The sequence below is a fragment of the Aulonocara sp. 'chitande type north' Nkhata Bay genome, linkage group LG2, assembly GCF_057382095.1.
Source record: "Aulonocara sp. 'chitande type north' Nkhata Bay isolate Kocher_YH1m ecotype deep benthic linkage group LG2, A_spYH_male_GT1.1, whole genome shotgun sequence".
Taxonomy (NCBI): Eukaryota; Metazoa; Chordata; class Actinopteri; order Cichliformes; family Cichlidae; genus Aulonocara; species Aulonocara sp. 'chitande type north' Nkhata Bay.
Genome location: NC_141345.1, coordinates 24,283,817 through 24,298,944, shown reverse-complemented (window position 1 = coordinate 24,298,944; position 15,128 = coordinate 24,283,817). Strand labels below are relative to the sequence as shown.

The window sequence follows — 15,128 nt, the reverse complement described above, 5'->3', positions numbered from 1 at the left end:
GGGACGACCGGGAGAGCGCAAGAAAAATGCTGCTGTCTATGATTCGGGAGAGAGGAAGAGCGGCGTTGTCTTCACAATTTACTGTTAGAGCTTAATATAAAGTCTCTCCTCTCTGTTTCCCCCCCCCAGGCCAGCGTCATGTGTCCTCCACTGCAGTGCCTAAATATGGGCTTCCTATGCTCCAAATATGGACATCTACGTCACAAAGCACATATAAAAGGAGCGGGGAAACCTCTCGGCTCATAGACAGCCCTGAGAGCCCACAAGAGCAACTGTTAGAGCCGAGATAGAGAGACAAACAAATAGATCTCACTGACAGAAAAATCACATTAAAAAGTAAAACGTCAACTCAAAACAACATCAATCCAAAAAGGTAAAAAGCCTGAATTGGAGAAGTAATTTATTACAAAAAGTCGAAATTAATCAACAGATTAATTTTGATGAATTTTAGGGAATGAGTATAAAGGAGACGTTTGATTTTTTCCGAAAAGACAAGTGGATCTTTACTCACCTCTAAGAGAAACACGGACAACGACAGGACCACGGGAGAGCAAGAGTCACGGACTAAAGACAGAAAAGCTGCATCTTCCTCGGCATCAGAAGAAGTGTGCAGCGCTCCCTGAACGGGGCTAAGTGATTCCTTCCACCTGCGAGGCACCGCTCTGCTAACGTGCGCCCAGCCTCCACGCACTCAACACCAGCCATCAGCGCAGTCTCAGCCCTGCAGCTTCAGCACCAGCAGAGGATGGCTGCAGCCAAGACTGAGATGATTCTCCCAGCCCTGCAGAACTCCGAGCCCCTGAGGTTCTCTCACTCCCCCATGGATAGCTACCCTAAGCTGGAGGAGGTGATGATGCTCAGCTCTGCAGGGACCCCATTCCTCTCTGCGTCTGCACCAGAAGGTGCCGGTTTTGGCTCCGGGGAGCCAGGAGACCAGTATGACCACCTCGCTGGAGGTAAGATCTGGAGATTTTTTTTCTATTGCTTCTGGTTGTTTATGCTGCATTTAAAACCGAATTAAACGCATCTGTAGAGCTATAATGAACCAAGAAAGAGTTGACAGAAACAGCAATGCAACTTACAAAAATATTATTTATGTTTGCTGTTTATTGCTATTTCACTGGATTAAACAGTCATGCTTGATTTAAGTTGACATTTAAGATTTTTAGTTACAAGTCTGCTGCATGTAGTTTTGCAGTCTTCCCCTTTAGCTCACTGAACAATATTGTTTAATATTATAATTCTGTTAAAACTAAATACAGAGAAATAAAAACACCTTACCTAACACTAATTTATTGATAGCTCTATATCCTTGTCAGGTCTCTAAAGACTCAGACTCTGCTCTGCTACCGCATGCTTCTCAACACTCCTACAGCTCAATTCAAATTGCATTTCCAAAAACGGCTGAACTGCAGTTTCGATGATCAATCGCCTCTGGCTCTGTGATGGGTTTTAGGAATCCGAACGCTGTGCTTGTGTGTGTGTGTGCTCGAGCTTGTGAAAGACAGGAAGTAGGAAAATAAAAGAAAGATTGAGAGAGTTTGAGCCAATGTGTTTAGAAAGCATGCGGCTTCTGTTGCTGTTTAGATAGACACACTTCTAGGGTTGAGGGGTAAAGAGTTTAGTTTGAGGGTGTTTCTCTGTGTGGGCACCTGTCTGATCTGTGACAGGAGAGAGGGGTGACACACTGTCCACTGCTCTGGCAGGTTTCCCTCTCCCTCCCTCTGGATATTGACAGTTTGATTTATGTCTCTGCTTTCTCTGTGCTCCCTGCAGATACGTTACCTGATATCCCCTTCAACTGTGAGAAGCCAGTGGTGGAGCAGACCTACCCAACCCAAAGGCTGCCCCCCATCTCCTATACAGGCAGCTTCACCCTTGAGCCCGCCACCACCTGCAGCAACAGCCTCTGGGCAGAGCCGATCTTGGGCCTGTTCTCTGGGCTGATAGGCAATGTTGCGCCCAGCTCTAGCTCTTCCTCCGCAGCCTCACAGACCATCTCATCCTCCTCCTCTTCAGTCCCATCTTCCTCTTCTTCCTCGTCTTCTTCTACCTCCTCGTCCTCATCTCAGAGCTCCAGCCTCAGTTCTTCGATTCACCACAGTGAACCCAACCCAATCTACTCAGCTGCCCCAACCTACTCCAGCTCCAACTCTGATATCTTCCCAGACCAGGGCCAGGCTTTTCCCACTTCAGCTGGAACAGTGCAGTACCCACCCCCTGCTTATCCCAATAGCAAGACCTGCAGCACAAGCTTCCCTGTGCCCATGATTCCTGACTACCTCTTCCCTCAGCAGCAGGGAGAGATCAGCCTGGTCCCTCCTGACCAGAAGCCCTTCCAGAATCAGTCAAGCCAGCCCTCCCTGACTCCTCTTTCTACCATCAAGGCTTTTGCAACCCAGACTGGTTCGCAGGACTTAAAAAGTGTCTACCAGTCCCAGCTAATCAAGCCTAGCCGCATGCGCAAGTACCCCACCCGGCCAAGCAAGACACCACCCCACGAAAGGCCGTACGCTTGCCCCGTGGAGACCTGCGATCGGCGCTTTTCACGGTCTGATGAGCTGACGCGTCACATCCGCATCCACACAGGTCAGAAACCCTTCCAGTGCCGCATCTGCATGCGTAACTTCAGCCGCAGTGACCACTTGACAACGCACATCCGTACTCACACCGGCGAGAAGCCTTTTGCCTGCGAGATTTGCGGACGCAAATTTGCCCGCAGCGACGAGAGGAAAAGACACACAAAGATCCACCTACGGCAGAAGGACAAGAAAGCAGAGAAGGTGGGGGCAGTGGTCGCAACAGCAACCCCGGTCTCAGCAGCCTCACCTCCCTCCAGCTACCCCTCTTCCATCACTTCCTATCCTTCTCCAGTGTCTTCTTACCCCTCTCCAGTCACCTCCTGCTACTCCTCTCCCGTCCACACTTCCTACCCATCTCCATCCATCGCCACCACCTACCCATCGGTGTCCATGTCAAGCACCTTTCAATCCCAGGTGGCCTCCTCCTTCCCCTCGTCAGTGGCATCCAACATCTACAGCTCCCCTGTCCCCACCCCGCTCCCAGACATGCAGACCACCCTTTCCCCAAGGACAATCGAGATCTGCTAAGAACGAGCAAAGACAAGAACTTTTTTTAGTCTCTCCGTACCTCTCTTTCCTTAAGGTTTTTTGAGGGGAAAGAAATCAGCATCAAAAGGACTTTGTTTTTCCCCCTCCAAAAAGCACTTTTCTGCTCCCTGTGCAGTGTTAGGTGAATCTTGAGATTTACCTGAAAGAGAGAAAAAGACACATGTCAAGGACCGGGCAAAGACAATAGAAGATGAAAAGGGAATTTTTTTTCTGTCTCTAAAACAAATGCAGCACTTCAAGTGCATATGGGACTCTGGAGACAGAGAAACTGGCAAGTCTCTGTTATAGGTACACAATAACCATGAGACAAACAGATCGCCTGCAGTTGAAGTACAGAGGCATGTTCGTCCTTGCAGGCGGTCATACAGTACTAAAGACAATGAATGATATACATAAGCTATCATATATGTATATTGTACATGTGCCACGTTTCGTTTTTATCATTCTTTGGTACCACTGATGTGAACAGTTGTTTGCATATTTGCATTGTATTATTTGAAGTGAGCAGGGCCATATTTTCTACATACTTTCTCTATTATGTAGTGATGATGCTGTGATACGTTTCGACATTGTTTGAAGAAAAAAAAAACCGCACTTAAGTATTCAAGCATGAGTAAGAGTGATGTTCGTTTCTGTTTGTAAATATCATCCACTGGTACTATCTCTTTCTCTCTTTCTCACATGTGACATATCGCTCAGTTATATGGAAAAACAGAGAAAAGAAAAAAAAAACATTTTCTTTTTTTTTTTTTAGAAAAAAACTTAAACGCTCCTGTTATTTGGTGCCTTTTGTGAAGCCTTGTTGATTGTGTGACATGGCTGAGCGCGAGAGACGATGCACAGCATCTCGCCTTAAGGGTTGAGGGACTATTTTTGTTACAGAATGTACACAGAGGGAGTGAAGGGACGAGCTCCGAGGGCACCGCTTCATTTTATCAGAATGTAAGCAAAAAAGGATAAAAATTATAAAGTCTATTTTTGTAAAACTGAAATGTAAATATCTACATCTTCAAGAGCTGGAATGTTGAAGTTACCTACTGAGTAGGCATGGGATTCTTTTGTATGTTATATACATGCAGTTCATTATTTTGTGGTTTATCTTTATTTTGTAATTGTGTTTGTTAAAACAAGTGACTGTTTCTGGCTTCTAAACACATTGAATGCGCTTAACTGCCAACGGGATATTTGGTGTACAAGATATCCTTCCAGAAATGAAATATAAATAAAAATCTGAATATATATGTATATTTGTTTTCATGTGCATTTTTGAACATTTTCACTGGTTCTTCAGGCCACCTTCGTTGCATCAAATCTCCACTCTTGATTTTGCCATGCATGATGCTCGTGCTTAAATGGTATACATTTCATCAGCTTACATGTTAATTGCCGGCAGATTATCAGTGGATTTACAGCATAGCTTTACATCACAGAAAGTTGCCCTTTAATTTAAGGGCAAATCTGCAAGGCATGATCTTGTGGAAAGTCTCCATTTCAAACCCTCTTATTAATGATAACGCTAACCCATGACTCCCATGCCTGTAAACACTGAAGATGAGGAATTCTTATCTAGATCCCACTTGCTCTTGAAGATACCCAGCTTATCTAAATTTCCATTTCCAAGCAATTTGATCTTTTAGCAAAAGACCAAAAAATAAGAAGAAATATTCCCGTCTGTACAATGATGGCGAAATGAGTTTTAGGTAGGGATGTCTGAAACCAGCTGTGCTTAGACATGCACGGGGTTATTTTCATGGGGTGCAGGTGAAATCCATCACAATATAATTACCTTCCTTTCCGTGGTTGGCGAGATGCTGTCACCTCGTAGTGAATGAGCTGTAACACACAATTGGGCAATATCTGTGTAGGTTAGTCTGAACTGTTGCATGGCAGCAGCTGAACAGAATGGCCCTGAAGGTTTAAATGCTGTTTCTTTGGGTTTTCAAGCAGAATATAATAACAGCTTACTCGCACCATCATTACTCATCTGCCACTGTTCCCTAGGCAAGGAACTCTTGCTACATGTTTGAGTATGGAAATAAAACAGCCCGGATTTTTTAGCCTATGTAGACACACACACTCACACGCACACACAATCCCTCCTCTCGCAGAGCTTTGGAGTAATTTTGTGTTGTGAAATGCACTAACCAAAATACTCACAAATGCAAACACAGCTAAAATAGAAAGCAGGAAAACAAGTAGAGGAGAATAATGGAGGGAAAGGGAAAATAATTAAGATAATTGGTCTCCTGATACCAAATTTCCAAATTTGGTCTGATGAGCGTGTCTGTATATCGGTGTGTGGGTATTTGTGCGTGAACAGTACGCAGGCATCTCTGTGCAATATAGACATCTTTTAACGACTCAAACTACTGTAGTTACTTCACGCTGTACGTCTGCATGCTGCTCATGTACAAGTGTGCAAACTATGCCAAGTTACAAGCTTTTGTTCTATTCTACTGTCTTTTTAAAGCTCGGCGTCCACCACCCTCACTTCTGCTGACACTATGTGTGTGTGTTTGTGTGTGTGTGTAAGCTGAATTATGTGTAAAATTAAAGGAGAAAAAAAATGCATTATAAAGTTACAATGGTCCATTTTCTTGGATATTGTCTTCACCGCTGCTACACTTTCATAAATATTTGAAAGTGCAGTAGAAAATCACACAAACACAAATCAGCATTGTGGTTGGTCTCTGTGCTGAGTTAAGACACCTTGATGTTTAAATTATGATGTTCCTCACTCAGAGCCATATCTAGCCTTTTTTTAGGCAGATCTTGAAACTCCTTGTGTGGCTTAAAATCCCAGAATCTGTCATTTCCTGTCATTGTTTACAGAATTATTTTGGTTCTTGGCTGCAAGAAAAAAAAGCCATTCAGCAGCTTTTGCATCACAACTTTCTCATATTACCCTGCTTTTAGGAAAGTCCTTCACTCAATGTGAAAACCACACACGGCGCTTTTCTCTCAGTCCTTTCTCGTGTTAGGAGACAGTATTTCAATTTCAACCAGTTTTGGTCAGACGGGGGAGGCTGTGCCGCGACTCTGTCAGAGTCCAAAACCAAAATGCTAGAAAGAGAAACGGGCCAATATTGCTCAATGTATTAGGGAATTGTGTACCCCATCACATCCTTTGATTCAAGGCTCTTCGTCGCATATCAAAGCTCACGCACTGGGCCTGTTCTCTTTAGGGAGGTGAGAGAGGAGTGTAAGAGGATTTGGGAGTGCAGATGCGTTGTGGCTTCACTCTGTTGTAACTCACAATGGAGCCACCTCACACCCCCAGCGGGCTTCCATTTCAAGAGCCCTGCCTTTGTTCAAAAATGTATTTGTTCTCTTATTCTTTTTGGGAACTGTGTAAAACAAAAAAGAACGAATGGCGAAGAGAACCATCCCTTCTCCCTCAGCCCTACAACCCCGTCCCACTGCCACCTTGTTGCCTCTCTCTCCCTCTCTGCCTGTACCTCTCTCTCCCTCTCTGCCTGTACCTCTCTCTCCCTCTCTGCTAGTGCATATTTTGCTGGAGATGCTAATGATCTCCCCCCGCTGTATTCTGATGCAAGGTCTGTCTACACTTTTCCCTTTCATCCACATACAAATGTGCTCTTATTGCCTCTTCGCCCTCGGGCCTTTTAAGATGCCTTTTTGAAATATGCCTTTTGATACGCACATCATTGGCCAAGTCCCTGCAGTGATTAGAGCTCTCTTTAATGTGAGCAAGTTAGAAAGTGAATGAGGGGCTCCAGGGCCGGCAGCTATCCGTTCTCCTCTACCTTCACCCCTTGACATCTGCCGGCCCGCTGGGGGGATCCCAGTGCCGGGTAGGATGACCCAGACCCATAGACCCTGCTGGCCATCCTCCATCTTTTATCTCCACTTGGAGATTAAGCACATGAGGAATGACACTGGAGGATCGCTTTTATAGATACATGGTACTGTATGCTTCGGGGCCAGATTCCTGTACTTTATCATAGGAATGTGACAGGAGGACTGCTCTCTAATGTCTTTTAAATATGCTCCATTGATCTCATGTTCAGAGCCTCACTCTGCCTCACTGGGATGGCTTTTTTTTTTAAAATCTTGCCAAAAGGGAATGCAGAGTCGTCGTCAGGTGCTTTCTCCTGTTCTATCTCTTGCACTCGACACCTGTTGTGTCTTTTTGGGGGGAGAAGTAGGTTATATTGAAACTGCTTGATTTCGAACCTCCTCACATGTACATTTCACATAGATTGCAACACTTCTACAGATATGGTATTCAGGAAATGTGCACAGGCTGAAAAGGAGTTGAGTCAAAAACTCCATAAGTTATGACACACCTGGACAAAAATGCAGTCGTTCTGTATTCAGATGTCTTCTCGGGTTGCAAATAAGGGGGGGAAAAAAGACTCCAGTAAACCTGAAACAACAGATCCTCTCTGTGAATCTAAAGACACACAAGCGCATAATAGATTGTCAGAATAACACAAATCTGTTCACGGTTTCTAGGTTAAGATGTGTGGATGTGTGTGTTTGCAGTGTACCTGTTCAAACACACGAGATATAAGAGCAGCGTAGCTTACAAGCATCTTTGAAATTATTTGCGGCACACAAAAGAGATTTTTGACGTATCACTTCCACAATAATCTACAGGTGTCCTGGCAACTTTAGCTCTACTTAATAAGCCATGCTTGTTTGAAGTACATGGCTTTGAACAGACAACAAAACAGTGCATGCTTAAGTACCTCCAAATATGACACCTCTTCAACTCAGCATCAAGTACACTACAGCTTTACAAAAGGCACCTGGGTGGCTCTGAAATGCAAACAGGCCCTCATAAGTCTTTATGTGTCAAGGCTAGTAAGTGGGCTTGAGTTATTTTATTTTCTGTCTGTTAGTCGGAACATCATATGCAATCCCTGAGCAGGGTCTGCGAGGCTGGGTAAATAAATGCAGTCATGCATCTCAGAGTTTTCTCTTTTTATCAAAAGGGGACGCGTGTTGTGCGGCGGATGGCTTCCAACTGCACTTTAGAGGCTTCTGACAGCACCGTGCAAGACCTCAGTTCCTAAACAACAATCATTTAAACAAAAAGACTCATATAAATGTTTAGATTGGTGAGGAGTGTAAATTATTATTGAGATTCTCCCCATTTCAAATGAAGCAACAGAGTTATATTTCAGCGCCATTCAGTTTTCACAGCAGCCCGGATTATAGGTGCGCGCTACAATATTCTGATTATGTGATTGCGTGTCTGCAGGTTTCAGGACTGAATATAACTCAAGACAAATTTGCATTACATAGTTTGGCTTTCTGCTGCAGCTATTATAGACTGGAAATAGAACCATAAAACAGGCACAAAATCAACTACTGTGCTCCGTGGGTCAGATCAGAGCGACCTTTGCTTCACCGTGATGCATCAAAAGCTGAAAGAGACAGAGGCTGAACAGAAAATCTCGCTTCACCCTCCAGATGTGCCCTGCAGTGACTTCACCACCTGTCACTCAAAAGGCGGAGGCCAGGTGTTTGTTCCAGCACCGCAGCCACCTGCTCTGAGATACAGTGCACACACTCGCTCACTTGCATACACACACACACACACACACACACACACACACACACACACACACACACACACACACACACACACACACACACCGGTAAGTGCGCTGCTTTTCCATAGAACATCAGCACTGACTATAACTTAATCTTACCCCACTGCCAAAAATGATCCGTAACCTACTTGTTAGGTAATACCTGTGGATCGAGTCAATAATGACTGAAGTGAAGGCCTACAAAACTACAAAAAAAGCCCCAAAACTGCATTGCTAATACAGGAAAGAAAACCTGCATTACTAGTTCAGGACCAAAGATAAGAGCATCAGGACTACCAGCAGTAGAAAGAGACATAATTTATCCCGGTGTTTTATAGTTTTGACTAACATTAACAATAGTTCGGTGCGCTGCGCCTGCTGTGCTTTCATAATGCAGCGCCAGGTATTACAAAAGCACCCCTTGTCATCTGCCTGCTGCTAAACCTCATTTGAAAGCGGGGGCATTATAACGTACACAAAACAGGATATTCGTGTTTCAAATGAATGTAATTTTAGGCAAACAGGTTTATGTGTGTGACTGCATGTAAGTTGTGTGTGCGTGTGGGAGTGCATACCTAAGTGTTTTTGCCATGTGTGCCTATATGCAGGAGCCTTTTAGGTGTTATGAGTCTCAGGGGTGACAGCATGATCGCGGGGGAGAGGGAGAAGTGAGAACTGGGGTGGAGGAGGGATACGGGGAATGTATATCATCATCTGGCCAGGTTTTTCTTTCCCGCCCCCTCACTACAGCTGTCCTCCATGTCTGATGAAAGCCTTGCGCTGCTATATTTGTCCCTCAGTGATGAGGTGGAACTAATGGCTACTTTCACACCAGCTGATGTCATCAGCGTGCTGCGTCTGGGGAGCAGGAGTGTGGGATACCTGCTGGGAGCTTCTGTTGTCCAACAGCACACGCACATGAACACAAACACACGCACATATGTAAATGCTCATATGAAGTCATGAGCTCGCTCGTTTTATACCTGATGCTCTCATCGGAAACTCTGAGGACCGGAAATTTCAAGGGTCTGTTTAAAAGAATGGATTGCTGCCTTTGCTGAAAGTTTAATTAGAAAACTAATAACACTTTTATGGCTACAGGTAAATATGAAGCCAATAGCCTGTGAACTTAACATAGCAGAAAAGCAGGGGGAAGTTCTGTTCATATTTACCTTACAGACACCCGGGAAGCGTGGTGTCATAAAGAGCATTTTCCCAAAATGTACTCTTCCTTTAATCTAATCTAATCGAATTATCTGCTGATTTATTTAAATACAAATCTAATAATCTCTTCCTCTGCTTCCTCTCTGTGCCTGTCCTCATCTGCCTCCAGCTAGTTAAAAGTAAGCAGTGTGTGGCGTGCCGAGCACAGCCACATCTCTGTCACATCAGCACCGTTAGGTCCTCATTTAGGGCCTGTGACTGCATGCAGTGGCATGTCAGCATCTGTCAGCTCTGTCAAGTGTGTATGTAGGCTTTTACGCTTCCTAATGTGAAACAGTTGACAGGTTATTACTGCCTTGACCACAGCTATAACCCAACTTTAACCTGGGAAATTTTTGGCTGGGTGCTCAAATGTTTTGACAAGGTGATAGAAAAGTAAAGTTTTCTATACAGTCGACTCAAAACATTAAGCCTAGGGTAAGCTGTACATTACTGTTCCCTGGCTATCATGTTTCCATTAGGATACATCTGTGATCAGATCATAAACTCAGTATGCTTTCAACGCTTCAATCGTTTGGCTATAAATACCTCGGATGCCCCCTCGGTGAAATTACCCCTCAGCAGCCCTATCTCCTCTTGCCTTCCATCATTTTCATCCTCTAATGTACGTGAAGCCGCCAATAATGGTGCTAGATTACAAAGAGTGCGCATAGCCCGTGTGTGTATGTTTTTTTACAGCTCGGAAATATCCCTGCAGTTAAGTGTAATTTATACAAAGAGGGCCACACATTTGACCCGTCGACGTGCACATGCGCGCGCACACACACATACACACACACACGGTCCGCTGTGCTGTCTCTGCACCTCAGGGTGCAAGCGTGTGTGCTTGCATGTGTGTGCATTTAGCTCTGTACACTGCTGCTTAATAGAGTCCTCCATTGTGAGTAATGACCCCAGCTCTTTTCTGTTATTCTATCCAGACCAGCGGGCTAAAAGCTGCTGTAAAGATGAGAACGAGGGTCTCTCTGTTATTCCAAGGCAGTAAAAAATGAGGAGAAATTGTCATTAAATGAAAGGCTATTCTTCCGCTTTGCCGTGCCCAAACACACTTTGTCCCATCTTTCATTCATTTCCTCCAACATTATGGGGATGTTAAAGGTAAAAGCACAACATTAGACTTTTACCTTTAACATTCATAAATCAACAACAAACAATCGTTTGTTCTCCCTCTGAAGTGTTTTCTCACATAATCGCACAAGCACACATAAATTGTCCTCTGTCGCCACAAACACCAACATCACCACTCCATCCATGCGTTGGTATGAAGCAGCAGAACTACACTATTCTGCTTCTCTGCAGCGAGTTATAACGTAATCTCCCAGGGAGACGTGACAGGATGTGTTTATTGTTTATTTGTGAGTTTTTGTGTCTCAGATTATATTTCCACACCCTGCTCGTCTACGGTCCATCCTCTTTCTCCCCTTTAATTCCTTTTCCTCAGTCTGCTGCTTTTCCTCAGCATGTGTGAGCGAGCGAGAGGGCAGGTGCACGACTTAAACTTGTCGCTTTTGCAGATTTATGTCTGATTGGAGCACTAGCTGTTTACCAGGAAACATCTGTCTGTATATTTGTCTGTCTGTCTGGGTGCAGTCGAAGCTTATTGTTGAGACAAATGCACAGATGTTCGATCGATAAGCAGTGAAGCATGAGCCCTCGACGTGGTTTCAGCCACTGACTGAAAGTATCTGGGTTTGAGTATTTGCTCCGATTTCTACCCATCTATTCCATTTCCACGTCTTCTGAAACGGGAAAGCAAGGAGGAGAGAAAACACCGGAATCATTAAAGTCAGACTGAGAAGAGTTTAAATACAACACGGAGATGTCTTTCTGTGTGTGCAAGTCTGTTTGCTGAAAATTAAACGGAAACAGCACACACTTGAATGCCAGAGTTTAAAGTAAAAGCGCTTGTGTGTGCATTTTCTTTGAACTCGGGAGTCAGAAATAACTTTTAGCATTGCACAGAGGCGCTGATTTTCTGGTACAGTTGTGCTTTGAGCTAACATCAGCATGGAGTCTACTAATGAAGCTAATAGAACGCTACAAAAATTCTAGCTGGGTGATCGCTGTCATATACCCTTTTAGGTTTATTGTAGGCCAGTGTGAATTATTTTACATCCAAGACTGGCAGGAACATAATAAGTTGTCAGGGTGCCTATTTTTCTTAACCTAAAATGGACAAATTAAGAAATGATTTAATTATTGTGGTAGTAGAAAAGCCAAGAATTTATTTTTCTGGGAAACACAAATATCTGCGTCAAATTTCATGAGTATTCATCCAGTAATTCTGGAAATACAAAACAGATAGACACCCCAGAGCTAAGTGGATCCATGGTTTGCATGCTGTAGAGGTATATGCAGATGCTATCCACATGTTGATCATGCTGTCATTAACTCCTATGGGTTATTAAGTAGACGCATGGCTATGCTAACATAGCACCAAAATGTCATGCAAAATTCCTGGCTGCATTCCTGCAGTCACTTAAACTGTAATTGGTGCAAAGAATGTATGCTGACCTGTGAAGTGTCTGTTAAAGCAATAAGCTGCGAGCTGTAGTCTTAACAGGGAGCGAAGCACAGAAAGAGAAAGGGAGGGAGGGAGCACTGGAGTTGAAACCAGAGATCGGGCTCAGCCCTTCCCAACTGGAGGCCCACCACCACCACCCCTGCAGCCTCCTTCAAGCCTTCATGTGATCCACTCTGCAGAAGCCAACTAGTAGAGGAAATGTCAGTCTTCTAGCTAGCCAGGAAACCACCGTGCCCAAACATGGAGTTTCCTGCCCTGACACAGCTCTTCCTGTAGGCTATGTAAGGACCTTCCTGCTTCTCCTCTCTCCCGCCTTCTCTCTCTCTCTCTCTCTTTGTCTGTCTCTGTCTGTCTTCCTCTCTCTCTCTCTCTCTCTCTCTCTCTCTCTCTCTCTCTCTCCCACTCTTTTGGCAGGCTGCCCTTCGGCAAGCTGCCTGGATGCTAGCCTTTTTTCCCCTCCCCTCTTGCAATGTGTGTTTCTGTGTGTATATGCATGTGTGTGTGTGTGCTCATGTTTACATTTTATGCTGGTGTGTCTGCTTGCAAAATATTTCACAATATTTCAATATCGTTTCAACACAATTAAAATATGTAACCAAAATGTCCCAGGGGGCCCTCGGGTCTAATAGCACATCCGGCCCTTTCCAGTTTTAACTGATTTGTTTTGCGATATACCACACCCTATGTGACATTTAAGGCTTCATGAAATTACAATCACATTTTACATGTTCCATATATGAAAAGACACGACAGATTTGATCTGTCCAGGGTGGACCCCACCTCTTGCCCTTTGACAGCTAGAGTAGACAAAAGTTTACCAAAGAGTCTAAAAAAGTCATATTATAAAAGAAAAACAACCACCCAGAAGCTAATTAGTTGTGTTGTGCTAACTTGCAGAGCTGGTGATCAGGGACATGGTTTAGCCAGTATGACCAACTAATTGTCACCTGATTGGTAGCATGTTGACTACGTGCATTTGTTTTGTATGCGTCCCACTGAAACAGATTATTATTATTGCTATTATTATAATAACATTTATTATTTTATGTGTCCTGTGTATTTTGCTCTCTGCTGAACAGCCTAAGCTGCACACTTACTGTGTTTCAGGGCCCTCAGTGTTAAAAAATCAGACAGTCAGTTTTCAGTTTCAAAACGGACACCTCTCCAGTGCAGACTGCCGCTGTGTCACCCCACAGGCAGCATGAGAACTTGTGAGCGAGTGGGGATTGCAGAGGCAGAGGCAGAATGAGAGAAGGCTAAAAGCAAGCAGCTGAGTGAGATGAAGGCTAATATTAATGACAGCTTGTATAATATATTGAGTGTGTTACATGAAAACATTTAAAGGAGCAGAGTTCAGTTAACAAACTATTACAAATGCTGTTTTAACATGTTTGAAAATAAGATCTGCAACAAATGTGAACTTGCACAGCTCCAGCTAATCAAAGAGTGTTATAGGACTCAAATTACTATCATTATTACCAAACATTATAGAAAATAGTTGCATTTTTTTTCTAGCTGAGCTTAAAGTAATCTGTCTGTACGTTGACATCATTAGTAGTATACTGTGCAACTAATTTAGCTTGGTAAGTGGCAATAGACAGGTGCTAATTAATTGCTCTGGAGAAGTGATTCAAAATGCTGCAGTGAGAGCACTGATAAGGACTAGAAATAGAGATCATATTAACCCATATTTGCATCCCTTCATTGACTCTCTGCTAAATTCTGAATTGAATTTAAAATCATTCCCTTATCACACAAGATATTGAATAATCAGGCCCCATTTTATCTTAACCCTCTCAGGCTCAAATTAAGTTTTTGTTGCTAATGCACCAAAGAATACCTGCAGTGGTACTTCTGAGTAAAAAAAACTCATAAAATATGTATGTGGTGTAATCAGGTTGTTAGCTTTTACTTGTTGCAAATCTGCAACGCCTGCCTTGAGAGGGTTAAAGATATCATTATATCATATTGTCCCAACTGAGCACATCGCTCTCAGACTGTGTGCTTACTTGTGGTTCCCAGGGTATTTAAAAAGTAGAATAGGAGTCAGAGGTTTAGGGCCTGTCTCCCAGTTTGGATTCAAGAGACAGACACCCTCTCTACTTTTAAGATTAGGCTTAAAACTTTCCTTTTTTCCTATGTCTGGTTTTTGCTATTTTATTACTATATTTATATTTGTATTTGTCTACCAGGTGTGTTTTTAAAGTGCTATATAAATAAAGGATAATGATGATTTTCCTCCCCTCACCCTCAACCTGTCAACAGAGAGTAGAGAGAAAAGTACTAAAACAGCTGTACCTCGTACAAATACTTCATTACTGTACTTAAGTGGAATTTATAGGTATCTGTATTTTAATTGAGTATTTAGTTTTTCTCATTCAAAACTGTTTGAGCTATCTTTTTACTCCCTACATTTTTTAACAAATATCTGTACTTTCTACTTTCTACTATTTTTGTCACGTCACTGCATGCCTTCAAATATCAAACTGTCACAAACCTGAGGTTCGAGCAAGACGTGAACACAAAGGGAGACTCAGCATAGACTCAATTCCCAGCAAGACTTTATTTACAAAGACGGTGGGTAGTTGATCAAATGTAGAGGTGAGTATTGGCGGAAGGGAGTTTGCTTACTTGTAGGCCGAGAATGAGATACTTCGGACAGGGTACCGCGGGACTGTCCTGAGC

General features: G+C 43.5%; 1 protein-coding gene across 1 annotated transcript; it reads left to right on the top strand.

The window, feature by feature from the left end:
- Window positions 1-255: 255 nt before the first annotated feature.
- On the top strand, window positions 256-4,376 carry egr1 (early growth response 1). Its single transcript, XM_086312217.1, has 2 exons — window positions 256-956; window positions 1,777-4,376. The coding sequence occupies exons 1-2, from the start codon at window positions 746-748 to the stop codon at window positions 3,108-3,110; spliced, it is 1,545 nt and encodes a 514-aa protein (XP_086168343.1). The 5' UTR covers window positions 256-745; the 3' UTR covers window positions 3,111-4,376.
- The last annotated feature ends 10,752 nt before the right edge of the window (window positions 4,377-15,128 follow it).

Coding starts and splice junctions, on each gene's coding strand:
- egr1 (XM_086312217.1), top strand. CDS start 746: ATGGCTGCAGCCAAGACTGAGATGATTCTCCCAGCCCTGCAGAACTCC. Junction 957..1,776: donor GTATGACCACCTCGCTGGAG/GTAAGATCTGGA, acceptor TGCTCCCTGCAG/ATACGTTACCTGATATCCCC.